This window comes from Charadrius vociferus, unplaced genomic scaffold (assembly GCF_000708025.1).
Source record: "Charadrius vociferus isolate BGI_N301 unplaced genomic scaffold, ASM70802v2 scaffold561, whole genome shotgun sequence".
NCBI classification, from domain to species: Eukaryota; Metazoa; Chordata; class Aves; order Charadriiformes; family Charadriidae; genus Charadrius; species Charadrius vociferus.
In genome coordinates this window covers 14,390-28,768 of record NW_009646848.1, presented here as the reverse complement: position 1 = coordinate 28,768, position 14,379 = coordinate 14,390, and the positions used below count along the sequence as shown (strand labels likewise).

At 37.7% G+C, this 14,379-nt stretch overlaps 1 protein-coding gene across 1 annotated transcript in view; it reads right to left on the bottom strand.

Moving 5' to 3' along the window:
• Positions 1 to 5,111: 5,111 nt before the first annotated feature.
• Positions 5,112 to 14,379, bottom strand: part of PRMT8 (protein arginine methyltransferase 8) — a gene marked incomplete at its 5' end in the record, with an annotated part of 20,642 nt that continues 11,374 nt past the window's right edge. Inside the window, 3 exons of the mRNA XM_009894129.1 lie at positions 5,112 to 5,444; positions 7,271 to 7,392; positions 11,513 to 11,663. Coding sequence (XP_009892431.1) covers positions 5,361 to 5,444; positions 7,271 to 7,392; positions 11,513 to 11,663 — 357 coding nt within the window. The remainder of the gene's footprint in view (positions 5,445 to 7,270; positions 7,393 to 11,512; positions 11,664 to 14,379) is intronic.

Here is a 14,379-nt window from a genome sequence, read left to right as displayed (position 1 = left end):
TCTAGCTGATGATTCACATCCTCTTTACTCTAAAACAATATATGAAAAATGAATTTAAATTAATGTGGGTTTTTTTCTTTTACAATGAGGCTATTAGAAAACAAACATACTGTTATATCAGATCTGAAACATCAGGTTTGTTTCTTTAGATGCTTTTAAAAAATATTTGTAAGTGCTGTAAATTCATACTTAATTTTTAGGAAGTTCTGATCTAAAAAGTTTGTTTTCCTCCCCCTGCCCCCTGCTTTGGGGATTAACCTCTGAGGTGATCTCTGAGAAATGTTGAAAGGAAATGTTTCAAAAAAGACTAAAAACCTCCCACTTTTCCACTTGGAACTAGTCTATGAATGCTTAATGCCTAATGAAAAAGAAATCACCTGGCTTTGTTGTATGTTCAAACTAGGCAAGCGCACACACTGGCATAAACCTATACCTCGAATGCCAACCTGAAAATTACTCATAAAATGTGTCTGCCATGCCACCAACACAAAACACTGAGAGAACCTGAAGTTCTCTTTAATTAGTGAACCTTGGAGCTACATTCTTTGTAAAACCCTTAGATACATTTGTTAAGCAGTATGTAACAGCAGTGATATATGTAACAGCCTCTGTTAGAAAGAAAAAAGGTGTGGGAGGTATTACAGGTGAATAGGTGGTGTGATTCATATGAAAGGCTGGGATGCAATCAAGGGTTGTATAGGGAAGAGAGGAGCTACTGTGAGGGGACTGAGGTAGGAACTAAGTGTGTGGGGAGTTACACTGAAAACAGAGCCAGGCTTTTCTCAGGGGCACATAGTAAAAGCACACGAGCCCACAGTTCCAAGTGATAACAAGAGAAATTCCAGTTGAACACAAAATGCTTTCTTGTGAGATTAACGCAACACTGCAACAGCTGCCCAGAGAGGCTGCGCAATCTCTGTTCTCGGAAATGTTCAGAACTTGTCTGGACAAGGTCGCAAGCCACACGAGATATCTCTGAAGTTAGCCCTACTCTGAGCAGGCAGTTAGACTAAAGACTTGCTGGAGTCTTTTCCATTACAAATTATTCTAAGATTCTATGAGTTTATATCGCAAAATAACTCCAGCTACTCTGTTTTGCTGTTCCCTTTGAATTTTGAATACCTTCTCTTTTCTCCCTCACCTCACCCGTTGCCTGTGGCTAAAGTAATATATTCTTATTCAGCTGAGAAAGGAGTTCTGGGCCTCTGACTCCACCTGAATAAGGGAACTGACAGACTGATAGGAGGTAGGTCACTCGGGTGCCTTTCTGCTCCACCACCCTCACCCCCCTTCTCTCCCCCTGCTCCTGCCTGCAAAAGAAAAGCATACTTACCAGTGAGAGCAGCCTTCTAAAATTTCCCATTTCTATAACACTTATAGGTAATTTGACAGTGATCATAATATTGTGTTGGTTTGTCTACTATACCAGTGACACTGGCACATGCTTTTGTTAAGTAAGTCTTTCTTTCCCAAGTTTTATGTATACTTTATCTTTAAAAAAAGACTTGCGGTGTACTCTGATCACAGAGAACAGATTACATCTACCAGTATGCACAGTACTTGAACTTACTGATTATGCAACACAAACAGATTGTCCTGTATTATACTGAGTTCAATCTATATGATTTGGGCCACTTGCTATGTTATGTTGACAAGATGTTGAAATGACAGTATCTATATGTATTTTTTATGTAAGTAGTATGTGTGGGATGTTTTTTATAGGTAAAGGAGAGTGTTAGATTATCTTCTTAAAGCTGGGATTTATTCTTCATTATATACGTAGAACACCATGTGTCCTTTATAAAATTACCTTCTAAGTGAAGGAGGTTTCTCTTGATTATCACAAATTTGTATGTGGTAAATTAATTTATGAATTAATATTAAATTTAAGACAGATCCTGTAAGAAATTATCTTTGAGAAGGTTCTTCAAACTGGCCCTGTAGTAAAAAACATGCTGTCTCGGGTAATATTCTTGTCTGTACTCTGAACTTTTTCAACCCCTATTAAAAATCTAAGACACTGTAAAAAGGCTCTAAACCTCCCAATTCTGCACATAGGAAGGTTCCCCAGAAAACCGACTGCAAAAACCAAACCAAACCGAACAAAACCAAACCAAACCAAACCAAACCCAACCAAAACCGTGAAACTTTAATAACATCTGGCAAGGGCTAGTTGGTGCTAGGAATAAAAAAAGACATGTGAGAATAGAGTCATACTATGCTGTTCTGTAGAGAACCTTGAGAACACAGAGTGGCCTTCATAACATTAAGGACTACCTCCCCAGTCCCACAAACACTGCAAGTGTGCATTGCACACTGTGCCTTTTAGAGGCATGCTGGGTATCTAGCTTTTTTGGATGCTCCTTTGTGTTTCAAGTGACAAGACAATCCCTGAGAAAAGTTTTAATAGTTTTGCTTAAAGATTAGAGTCAAAGCAGAATTCACCTCTTTTCTCTTTTCTCCAGTGCTGTATTTGCTACTCATCAGGGACAATCTTTTATGTACACACTGTATTTCAGTTTCTTTCTCATGCTCTGTCCTCAGCTCATGATCTTCTTTCCCTGTCAGCTTTTTAACATATGTCTGTTTCAGATGTTGACGGTCATTTTGTCATTAGTATTTTAATGCGAAGCTTTGAAGATCAGTGGCTTGGGTTCAACCCTGGAGGCCACGATAGACCCTTTTACTCAAGCCTTGAGAAGATTAGGCTCAGCCTGTGTGGTAGTCATGCAGACTTGTTGGGTAGCTGAGGAAAGTCCACCAGCTTTGCACACCTGTTTCACTAATACTGACCTAATAGATCCTATGTATGCAGAACCCATGGATGCTTTCAAAACCTTAGTGGTAGGTAACACCTACAATAGCCTTGGAAGCCTGAATTTTCTTTTTGGTCGCTGTGATTCGAAGATACTCAGTGCTGCAGCAGGAACTCTCACTCCTTTCTGTGATAGAGAAATGTGATATGCTTTTGATGTGAAGAAATGCACCAGCCAGTTTCCCAGGGCTGAATGTGACTGAAGTCTGGTCATCACCCCAGAACTGTGCCATTAACAACATCAGCAAGGACCTAATCTTGCGATACCGAAGTGAATGGGCACTTGTAGTAAGAAGACCTACATTTCACTGTCATTAGGTGAAAGATGAGGCAGAAAGGGCAGTACACAGCAGTGCTTAAAATACCTCTCAAAACTGATTAATGAGCTGTTCTGATCAAGTTTTCTATGCTGCTTCTTGTCCAATGCTTTCTGTCAGGCAAAAAATGACACAATCTCAGTTAAGGCAGGCAAACCCTTGTGAATTCTCTTTCTTTGGGAGTGTGTGCGACTTGTCTTTTTTTTTTAAACAAGATGGGGTTTTTTTTCCTTCTTTATTATTCTTTTAATACTAAAGATATTAAAGATTCATGCAGTGGGCATGATAAGTGGGTAGTTTGAAGTGCTCTCAAAGAGTAAGTTAGACAAAAAAAGCAAGAGTCTTTCCTCTTCATTTATAGTCAGCTCAGTGATTACTGGCAAAGATGAAAACATTGTCTGAGTACCTACATAAATGGAGGGGGCTGAGAAAAAAATCGGTACAATTCCTTACCTTAAAGTCCAAATACCACAGAAGTGTTAGTAGAAATGGGCTTCTAGAGGTTTTCTGGTCCAAATGACTACTAAAGGAGTAGCTGATCTCCTGATGCCTTGAAAATGACAGCAATATTTGACAGTTAAAATTCTAGTTGTTCACCCTCATTCCAAGAAAATAAAAGTGCTTGAAAACAACGGTGATGAACTACACTGCAAATGGTATCTTTTACTGCTGAATTACCGTTTAATTTCATTCTACAAAGACACCATGTGATACACTCCCTAGACCAAAATCTTTAGACCATAAGAAAATGGAGGCACTGTACAGTTTTTGTGAAGGGAAACATAATAGAAATAGGTTTCTAACAAGTGAAAAGTTGACAAATACTGGCAAAATACATCTTCAAGTATGCTTTATTTGCAGGTAATTAAAAAGATTTTTAGGCAAAAAACTAGTCAATCTCATCCAATACATGATAGAACATGATTTAGTGCCTAATGCCAGACAGACTGGAAAATGGATAGATAGGACCATAGGTAGGCAGGTAGGTGGATAGGATGCAGTTTTTGATGAATTACAAGTGGTTAAATGGTCAACATTCATATAGTAAAAAGACTTGATACATATGTATGAAGAATTATAAGCAGTTAATATTTTAACTATACACAGGCGATATTGTAAGAAAAACAAGGGGTGTAAGAGGAGGGAAGAGTAAGAGAAGCTACAGACATCTTAGTAATATCAGAAGCCATAGACATTTTTTTAAAGACATTAGCTCGTTCCTGCAAATCACTGCACTCTTGAGAATAGTATTTGCAATTTAAAACCTATCTAAAACATCGCCAAAAGGAAACACTAATTCCTATTTTTTTTTAATTATTTTGTATTAAGAATCTTGCAAAGAACTGAAATATGGCATGGCCAAGAAACATGAATTACCCACCATTTCAGAGACTTTGCATTCATCACATTTAAATACTAGGTGTCTGATTTCAGAAGGTCTCATGCAAAATCCAGCTATAAAAATTTACCACAGAGTATTTTCAAGGATAAAAAGCTAATGTTTTTTAAAGCTCTGACAGACATCCAGTTGTGAAGGTGAATTTTAAAACTAATGGTCCACATTTTCCAGAGGACATTCAAAAAGATAGTTGTTGAACTTTCCGTAAATGCCCAGCTCTTATCTACACTTTGCATGGAATATTTACCAAAGCTATACTTTGGACAGTTGATGGAATATGTCACTGCCTAGAGTAGTGCCAGAGGTAACATCATTATCTTTCCATAGCTGCATAATGAGAATTAAATAATCACAAAACAAATTCCTATTATGAAATGATATTTTCTTCTCATATACAATATATATATTCATTTATATTGAGTATAAGTCCAGTAATACTATCACAGTAATGTGCTGTAGTGGTCTTTCATAGTGAGAAAACTGCCCTAATCATCTTTAACATGCAAAGCTTGGAAGAACCAGAAATTCACAGTAAGTAGTACAATTTGTATATGCATCTTCTGCCATCCTAAAGTTAGCCAGAACACTCAAGACTGTTGCTTATTTTTCCTATATGTTTGACAAAAGCTACAGTTCTGTATACTGTACATTCACAGTGGGATCCCAGCCCCCTGTACAATCTGCAAGAAGGATCAGGTTACCACTTCCCATCAGAGTAAGCATTCTAGTATTTGATATAATAATCTTGTGAACAGTTGTTCCTAGCTTGAAGTTCAGCAGTTCAGGACTTGATAAAATTCTCCTTTTCATCTCTCTGAAAGGTTTCCTGCTAGCGCATTTTGTAGTCATTAGATACTGACATTTCACATAGCTGTCCTTTAAAATCCAAGTCTACTGTGAAATCCAGGTCACGCTGTAAAAAGATTTAAATGTAACATGTAAGTGAGGCCGTAAATTTAGTGTATGAATTCAGTTATCATTGCTTGGATTGAAAAGACCTACAGATTCAAGAGATACCTACAGTGGTTTCTAACTTATTTTGTTTTTAAACGTTGCTAACACTGAAAAAGCAGAATATAAGATTTGTAATAGCATTCAACATACAACGTATGTCTAGGGCATATTTGTATATACTTCTTGAGGCTAATTTTGTGTCCTGGTTACAAGTAGGAGGCTTCTGAATCGCTGTGCTATCAATCATACATATTCTATAACAATTTTTTAGGGTATCACCCATTGAGATGCTCTTAATCTAGGGCAAAGGGCTTTCACACTAGGAGTTATTCCAGAATAGATCTAGTAAACTTCCCATTGTGGAGAAGTCCTCAGTCATTTTTTATCTTGTAACGATGTGTTTTTTTGGAAAGAGGCACCACATAGCTCTACAAAATGAAGCTGTCTCTCTACAGGCTTTTGAAAGGCTTCATGTTTCAGAACAAAAAAGCACTAACAAATCCTTTTGAACCAGGGTAGTCTCTCTGTCTCATAATAACTATCAAGAACACATTAATTTTAGCACCTAAATCTGCATTCAGGTGCTTACTGCTGTGCAAACAAACTTAAAATATTTTATTGATTTTTCCCTCAAAAGAAAATTGATACATTCAGCCCAAAAGAAAAAGTTCCAGTCCCACAAGGACAACATAAAGGTGGAAAACAAACTATTTTCCTCTACTTTCACAGCAAGCGGTAGCTTCAGGAGTGAATGTGCTTGTTTTAATGCCAGGTTTATCTTCTGTTTATTTCTTCCCCTGTATCAACACTACTATGAAAAAAATATACAGTCTGTATTCGTTACAAAAAAGGAAAAGTAATGCAAAAAAAGGGAAAGCAATGAAATATTAAATATTTGCTGCAGTTAAAAATTGCAATATTTCAATAATTACAACTGCATGGATGGATTATAACCAGGTTATTTTAGTGGCCGCATGTTGTAATAGAAAATGAAGAGATTCTCCTCAAGGTTTTGGCAGAAAATGTTGCCACTGTTTCTCCCAGAAGCCATACTTGTCATGTCTTGCTCTTCTGCACAGACATGGGTTGTCCATCAGACCATGTCTCATAGTCTCCTTACAAGTTAAAAGAAGCACTGAATAAGTGACATACTTAGGGATTCAGCCCATAGCAGACAAATTGAGGAAGTTTTCACCAGCCATGATAGTGTGATATCCATCATGTTTTAGTCTTAAATAAACCATCTGTATTTTCTGTGGAAAGCCACAATTTTTTAAGAACCACATCACCCGATTAGTGAGTTCAAGTACATTTGATCAGCGAATTCATACAGACATTCAGCTGAAATCTGTTACATCATTTCGTAAAGATCTCTTGGGCACTGAGTGGGAGATATGGCTATAGACATGGAACTTCCTCTTGATCATCATGTGTTGGCAGAAGGGATCTTACCACTGATTTCAGTGACAGGATGAAGAGGCCCTTGCCTGCTTGTGTCACAAAATTTGAGCCAAGCTGACCGCAGAGGGCAGCTGACTCGGTGGTGTACTTGAATAATTTCTTCCTCCCCATGCTAACTTGTTTGCAGGCTGAGTTCTGTAACATTAGCACTGCATTATCATTGCTGTCACCAGCTTTGGTGAAGCTGTGACTAGCGTTCTTATTAATAAATACAAATTTAGAGCCTTTAGCACGCTCATTGTTTTACTTGTATGCATTTTATTTACTGCTGATTATAGCTTGTGATCGATAAAGTTGGAATTAGAATCAGTGATGCAGACTCACCACATTTTTTGCATTTGGTTTCATGGATATAGTCCCATAGATTTCTTCTCCTCGCCTGACAGTTAAATAGTCCTCTAAGTAGAAGACAGTTTGCTTCCAGTGAGTATAGGGAGCATCAGGTGCTAAAAAATATAGATGGGTATTATTTATAGAAACTTCATCTTTGTCTTACAAATGAAATTAAGACTAGGGAACAACTGAAAATAGCCTTTCTTCTCATAAAATTCTTTAACTTACATACTATATTAGCAAACATGCTTTACAACAACACAATTCTATTGACTGTCAGTGAAAGTGAGTTGTCTTCCGATTTTTACTGGAATATGTCAGGTGTGAATCACACACAGCAAGAAGGATTCCACAAAGGGGGTTACTGGGCATGATAGGCACCTTTTTGATACTTTCCTTTCAACCCACATACATTCAAATTGGGGAAATCTTTACCACTAAGTGCTTTAAAAGTCAGAAGCCTCGACTAGTTCAAAAAAACAGTTACACAAAACCATGAAAGAAAGGTTCATCAAAAGCTATTAATCACAGTGACACAGATGGACCCCTTGACTCATGGTCCCGGAACAGCAGATTTTATAGTTTTCAGGAAGATACAGCTGGGGAAAGGACACTTGCACCTTGACCTGGCTTTGGACTTTTTAAAAGCATACGCTATGGCCAATTTGCCAGAGATGGATACTGGACTAAATAAATTTCTAGTCTTGCTTAGCAGAATCCCTTTGACGACCTGCTATTTCAGGTATTTTATTTGTTTGTTTTTATTTCTGATTTAAATTCAAATCTAGAGCAGTGCGTAATGAACTTGCATTGGTTACTTCTTGTTGCTATCATTCTTGCAGTTAAGAGCATCTAGAAACCTAAGAATAGCTATACAATTTCAAAGACTTCCTGATGTGGCAAAAAACCTCTGATAAATTTATTTTTTTTCCATTTGTTTCCCCAATCACTTTTTTTGATGCAGCCATGGGCCTACTGTATCGAATTGTGCTAATAATATCTTAACACTGTTTAATATAAAAATGATCTCATTTCATTTCAAAATCAATGTTTCAAAAAAATATTTGGCTTTAGAAACTGTTTGTAACTGGGGAAATGAAGCTTTTTAAAAAACTGTGAGGACAGGAATTTTTAGCAGTCCATTTTTTTTTTTCCAAAATTCTAGAATCAGAAGACTGATATAAACAAACTTTTGTCAGAAACTATGTTGGCAAACTGGTATCTTAAAAAAAAATAAAATATTTTACCAGATAATTTCTGGCTATGTGACTAGACAGTTTTAATGACTGTTAATCTCAATTGCTAAATGGAGAGATCTTCTTGCAGGAGTTCAGATCCAGAATGTGTTTTCCATTTGGACGACTCTGTAAATTTTCTAACTGAAAACATGTCAGACAAAAACTAAACTGAACTTATATTTTAAATCATAACTGCTATCTTGCACACACACACACGTACGTGGGCACATGCCCTTATGCACAGCTGTCTTCCTTATAAAAGCCTGACATATCTGGGAACTTGTGCTCCATGAACAAGGCGTGTGTGTGGAATGTAGGCACAGGTCTTCAAGTCCACTCCAAACCACACACTCAGTTTCTTCATAGTTTAAAAAAATGTCATATCAATGAAGTAGCATTTCCCCGTGTCCTACAAAGTTGGATGTTTTACTGAATTCAGTAGAGCTTTGCCATCAGACACTGGCTGAGAATCCAGACCAGTCTTCTAGACTGGGGTGTCTATTCCTTCAGTTACAGAAGGCCAAATGACCTTTTTATGGAGTAACTTGTTCCCACCTACCTTATCATGATGTGCTGAATAGAGACTGAGAAACACTTCCCTCAACCTCCTGTCTACACTCATGCTAATACAGGTCAGGATGATTAGTCAGATTTGCTGCAAAGGCATTCTTCTGATTCACGTTCAGTTTGTTGCTCACCAGAATCCCAGACTCTTTTCCAACAAAGCTGATTTCTATCCAGTTGGCCCAAGCAATAGCATGGAGTTGTTTGGTTCCAGCTGCAGGGCTTTGCATTTGGCTCTGCTGAAATTTACACAGCTCTAATCAGCCCAATTTGAATCTGTGTACATCTTTCTAAATATCACATCACTCTATCCCATCATCCAGGTTGTTAATAAAGATGTGGACAAGTCATCAAAGCTGAAAGGATCCTAGAATGGGAGTGCATGACTAAACATTCAGAATCTCTGAAGTAGCAGCTTGCGGGAGCTACAGATAGTTTAGAGAAGCTAGGTTTTCAGGCACTGCTGATGAACCACATTCTTGATAGAGGTTCAGAAAATATTGGAAATTGTGACTCATCTTTTTTTGTGACAGGTAGGCACATAATACCTTGTACAAGTTGAGGTGGGTCTGCAAAAAATTCTCTGTAAGAAAAACACCATGCCAAACTTGGTATCTGTCCTGGGCTTTTGTCCGGATGGAGCCTCTTCTCCCTAATACTATTTAACCTCTCTCCTTCCTCAAGTTCTCTCTTCCTGCATGCTAAGGGAAGCTAAGCCCACCTCTGGTGGTCTTGCAGAACGTTTTCTAAGTGCCTCAGTAAGCCCTCTTTATACCATACACCAAAGAGGTAAGAAGAGTCAAGAAAGTCCTTATCCCTGACCCCTTTTGCTATACTGAAACTGGACCAAGCCTATGTCTACTCTGCGGACAAGCAACTCCTTGCAATACAATAACGGGTCCTTTTCCTTGCCCCTTTTTATGCCTATTCACCGGGATGTCTAAGAGTCAAGCGAAGAATGCCTGGGTTTGAGGGCCAGATTTGCTGATGGGACACATTTGACTTGAAAACGTTAATCAAATATCCTAATCTATTAAACAGATGTTTCTTAAAACATGTATGTTCATATGCACACATAAACCAGAAACACATTCCATTATTCCTTTGTGGATGAAGCCACATTCTCAATGATACAAAAGACCTTTCACATAGTTCTGGTAGTATAAGTACAAAGGTAGGTTTCAGTTAGCATCACAGCACAGTAACTACACCCTTTGTTCAAAGCTATTTTTTACAGAAAACTGGAGGTTTGACTATATTACCTTTTAGAAAATATTAATGGGCTGCCTTCTACTGACAAAAATCAGCCTTCTGTGGAAAAAACAAATGCTTAAAACCCCAAGTGTTTTCCACCTTAGATAATTTTGTTCAGCACAAACTCGGAAATATTAGCACTTCAGGATACGGCTACAGTGCCTCACGGATTGTTCATGTCTCCCTAGCTACACTTTGTTTCCCAGCACAGATACCTATCGTGGTGTGTGAAATACTATAGAATAACACATTTATAGAATGACCAGGGAAACATGGTTACTGAAAAACATAAGAATATGAGGTACCAAATAACATCATCCATATGATTATATTTCTAGAATAAAATATAAACATTTTAACAAAGTACTTTGAGCTTTGAATCTCATGTAAAGTGTTGAGGGCTCCTGTGAAGGATTAAAAAAGAGATTTCTAATCTTATTTAACTTATATCAGGTCCCATTTACACCTGTTTTAGTTGTGTAATGGTGCTAACTGCAACCGGCACCAACTGTAGTTTGTTGTTCTTGACATTAAAGCAGTCATGAGGTTTTTACATTTCTTGCAACACTGTCTGGTTTATTCATTCTAGTAAACAATGCCCTACAGGAATGCAGTTATTCCTTTAAATATCTGCTCACCAAGCTAAGTTAGTTTCACATTTGGGTTGTTAGAGATGATTTACATAAGCAGTAAGTGTGTGGTTGTATCTTGGAAAAAAAAAAAGATGGTTTTGTTCTAGGCTCTGAGATAAGCAAGAGCTTTTGTTGAGTTTTGGATTTGGGGGAAACTAGGGTGAAGATCTGCTGTCTCTCACTGAGCTGACAATTCCCTGTCTAATCTGAGAAAACTGACATAGGATTTAGATATAACTGGTGATGGGCATAAACTCCTGGGTCATAATTCCCACTGAGCTCTAAGCTTGGTAGCCATTGTGAAATCCTTCCTGTTTTTGCAGAATTCCTACAAGCAGTTGTCCTTTCCCCATCCTGCTCACTTCCTCCAAAGTGACAATAATTTTTATCACTTTTTATCAAATTAATTTTTATCGATTTTATTTATATTTAATAATTTTATTATTAATTCAAACCTGGTGGTACAGTAAACCTCCATGTACCATCTGACTAGTAGCACTGATATTCTGAGCAATATAAACGAAATTAAAAGAAACACAAGTTACCTGTAGAAAATCCCATTTTCTTGTGGCACTTTGTAAATTCAATATTAAAATAGGTGACCAAGGCATGAATGTAATCATTACGCTGAATTTGGAGGCAGAACGCAGAAGTAAATGCCAATTCTTCAGTCTTCACCGTATAAATATCTACTTCCTGTTTTGAGGAGAAAGAAGAGTTCATTTACAGGCAGATGTCTGGGACTTTAAGGTAAGTGTTAAGCGATGTGCTTAAGCATTTTATTTAATGATCAGCAACAAAGACAACTGGCAGCCCTTTAACACTGTCAGAAATCAACGGTACATTTGAATACATCAGCAAATGATCCAGTTACCTGACTAAGTTGACAAAGTGTGATAAGAAAGACTACTCACAGAAGAGTGTGTGTCCTTGGGAATGGCAGGGAGGGGCTGCGGGAGCTGGAGGAAATCAAGGTAAATCATGTTTTGACAAATATAGGCAAAACGGATGTTGAAATGGAGATAAAGGTCCCAGTTCTAAGACCTGATGACAGTCATCAGGGACTGTCAGCATTAGGAAAGATGGCAGAGTTGGGTTTTTAATAAAAACAAACTTGTGATTTTTTTGAGCATCTCTGAAAGGGAATGTGCTTTGACTGTGTCAAGCAGTCAAAACATTTGAGACATGACAGGGGCTTGCTTCTTGCAGATAACGCTTTCTAGTCCTGATAACCCATACCAAATAGTAATCACAGGGATCTTACTCTTGAACTAGACAGAAGCAAATCACATAAATTGTGCTATGGCTTGATTGCAGTAGTTGGAAGCAACTAGACAGCTTATTCCCATCAATATTTAAATCTTTCTGTTCAAGGCTTAAACTGAGTTTTTTTGGTGGGTACAGAGAAATAGAAGCTTTGTAGGCAGAAATCCAAATTTCCTCTACTCTACCAACATAAGCCAGGAATCATATCACTGACCTCACCAGCAATAATACTTCAGACTCACAGTGCAAAAATGGAGAGCAGAGTGTAGAATGTCCATTAGAGGGCTCTTTTAGGAATTGCGTTCTATAATCTCTTAGAAGTCTGCAAAAATAGACATCAAAAGATGCAGCCATATTTCAGTTACTGAGGTCTTTGTATGGACCACATAAGGTGTTTCTGAGACTTAGAAAACTTATGGTGAGCTGTTTTAAGCAAGCTATAGTTTTGGCCTGGCTAATTAGCATTATTGTTCAAGAGCAACTTAACCATAATGAAAATTATTCTACTACATTACAATGGCACCCTGAGTTACTAGTGCTTATAAGCCACCCATGCTTGTAAGTGGCCATTTAAAGCTGGGATAGCCTTATTTTTTTTTTCCTCTCCAAAGCAGATAAAAAGAAAAAAGCACACTAGGAATAAAAATTTCTGAAGTCTCCTGGCAGGCTTCCATAACAGCCTGCAAAATTTGCTTTGACAAGCTAGACTGGACTGGTGGGTGATGCAGATTTCTGTAATTTTTGGTGGCTTTTTAGGGGTATCACTGTGAGGAAATAGTGATTTAAGTCTGATGATGAGGCACATAAAAAGAATCTAGTTGCCTTTCTCTGACTGTGTTGGCTCTGCAGGGTAAAGTGGAATCAAAAGCAGTAGGAAGTATTTTTATTGGAGAAATTAGTGGAAAGGTCTCAGAAATATTGAACATAAGTGCTGGATAAAATGGTGGTCACTTTTGCAGGCATTTTTTTAAGGACAGAAACACGCTTTTTTAACTACGCAAGATACGAGATGAATGTAGGGTTTTTTTTAATTAATTAACATAGTTTTGAAACTGGCCTGATCCTGTTTTGGTGATCTATTTCACTTGTACTCTGGCTACTATATATTCTTATATTAAGTGTCACTGCTCATTGAATGTTAATTACATCTAACAGCACAGGAGGAAAAAGCTATCTTTGCATAAAATAAGTGGAAAAGTCATGATTTATCAGATTTCATTCAGATTTCAAAACCAACAATAACAAAATGTGCATAGCTAAGCAGGGATCTGATCAAAACACAGCTCAATTATACTAAAAAATAAAATGGAGAGCATGAGCATGGAGATCAGGTAAAGATTCAAATCTCAATGACTGTCTTGTTTTGGTTGGGTTTTTTGTTTGCTTGTTTGCCTGTTTTTGGATTTGGGGTTGGGTTTTTTCCCCCCTTCCTCTCTCCCATTGCACCAGCTGTCTTGGTTTGGACAAAGAGGGTCACCTCAACATAGTACCTGATGGTGAAGGCAATGCTAATCATAGCAGATAAAGTTGCTGAACTGATGTAGAAGCTGGAGGATAGGTGGCATTGGTAAAACCAGTATTGCCAGCTTCAGAACAAGGTTTGATCTGAAGGCTGAGAAGTAAAATGAATGGCTAGGGAAAGGAGAAAGGGTCAAACCTTCTTTTCTAACAAGCATTGAGAAAATTACCAGCATTGTCAGTTGCATACATGCATACGGATGTAAGGGGAGCACTGAATGCTCAACCTCAAAAACACACTCGCTTTTCCAAAAGAAACTTATTTTTCTTTTTCCTCTTTTTTCTTCTTTTCTTTCTTTTTTTTTTTTTTTAAAGAATGCAGAGAACTAACAGTATTAATGTGGAGAGAGAAGAAACAACACTAAATTCTGAGTGTTTTGGGGGAGCACTGAAAGGAAGAATAGAGTATCTGACACTGTTTTGACTAGATATTGCAGCATATGTTGGTTTTCTATTAGATGAATTAACAGGGAAGGAAGTGTAGCTATGGCTTCCAGATGACAGAGACTGCAGTACTCCTGCCAGGGCCCTTCTTCTGCCATCTTTTCCTGTTTGCACAGAGGGAAATACCTGAAAATTACTAGGGTGCTTGGTTGTTTTGTTTTTTTTTGGGGGGGGGGGGGTACAG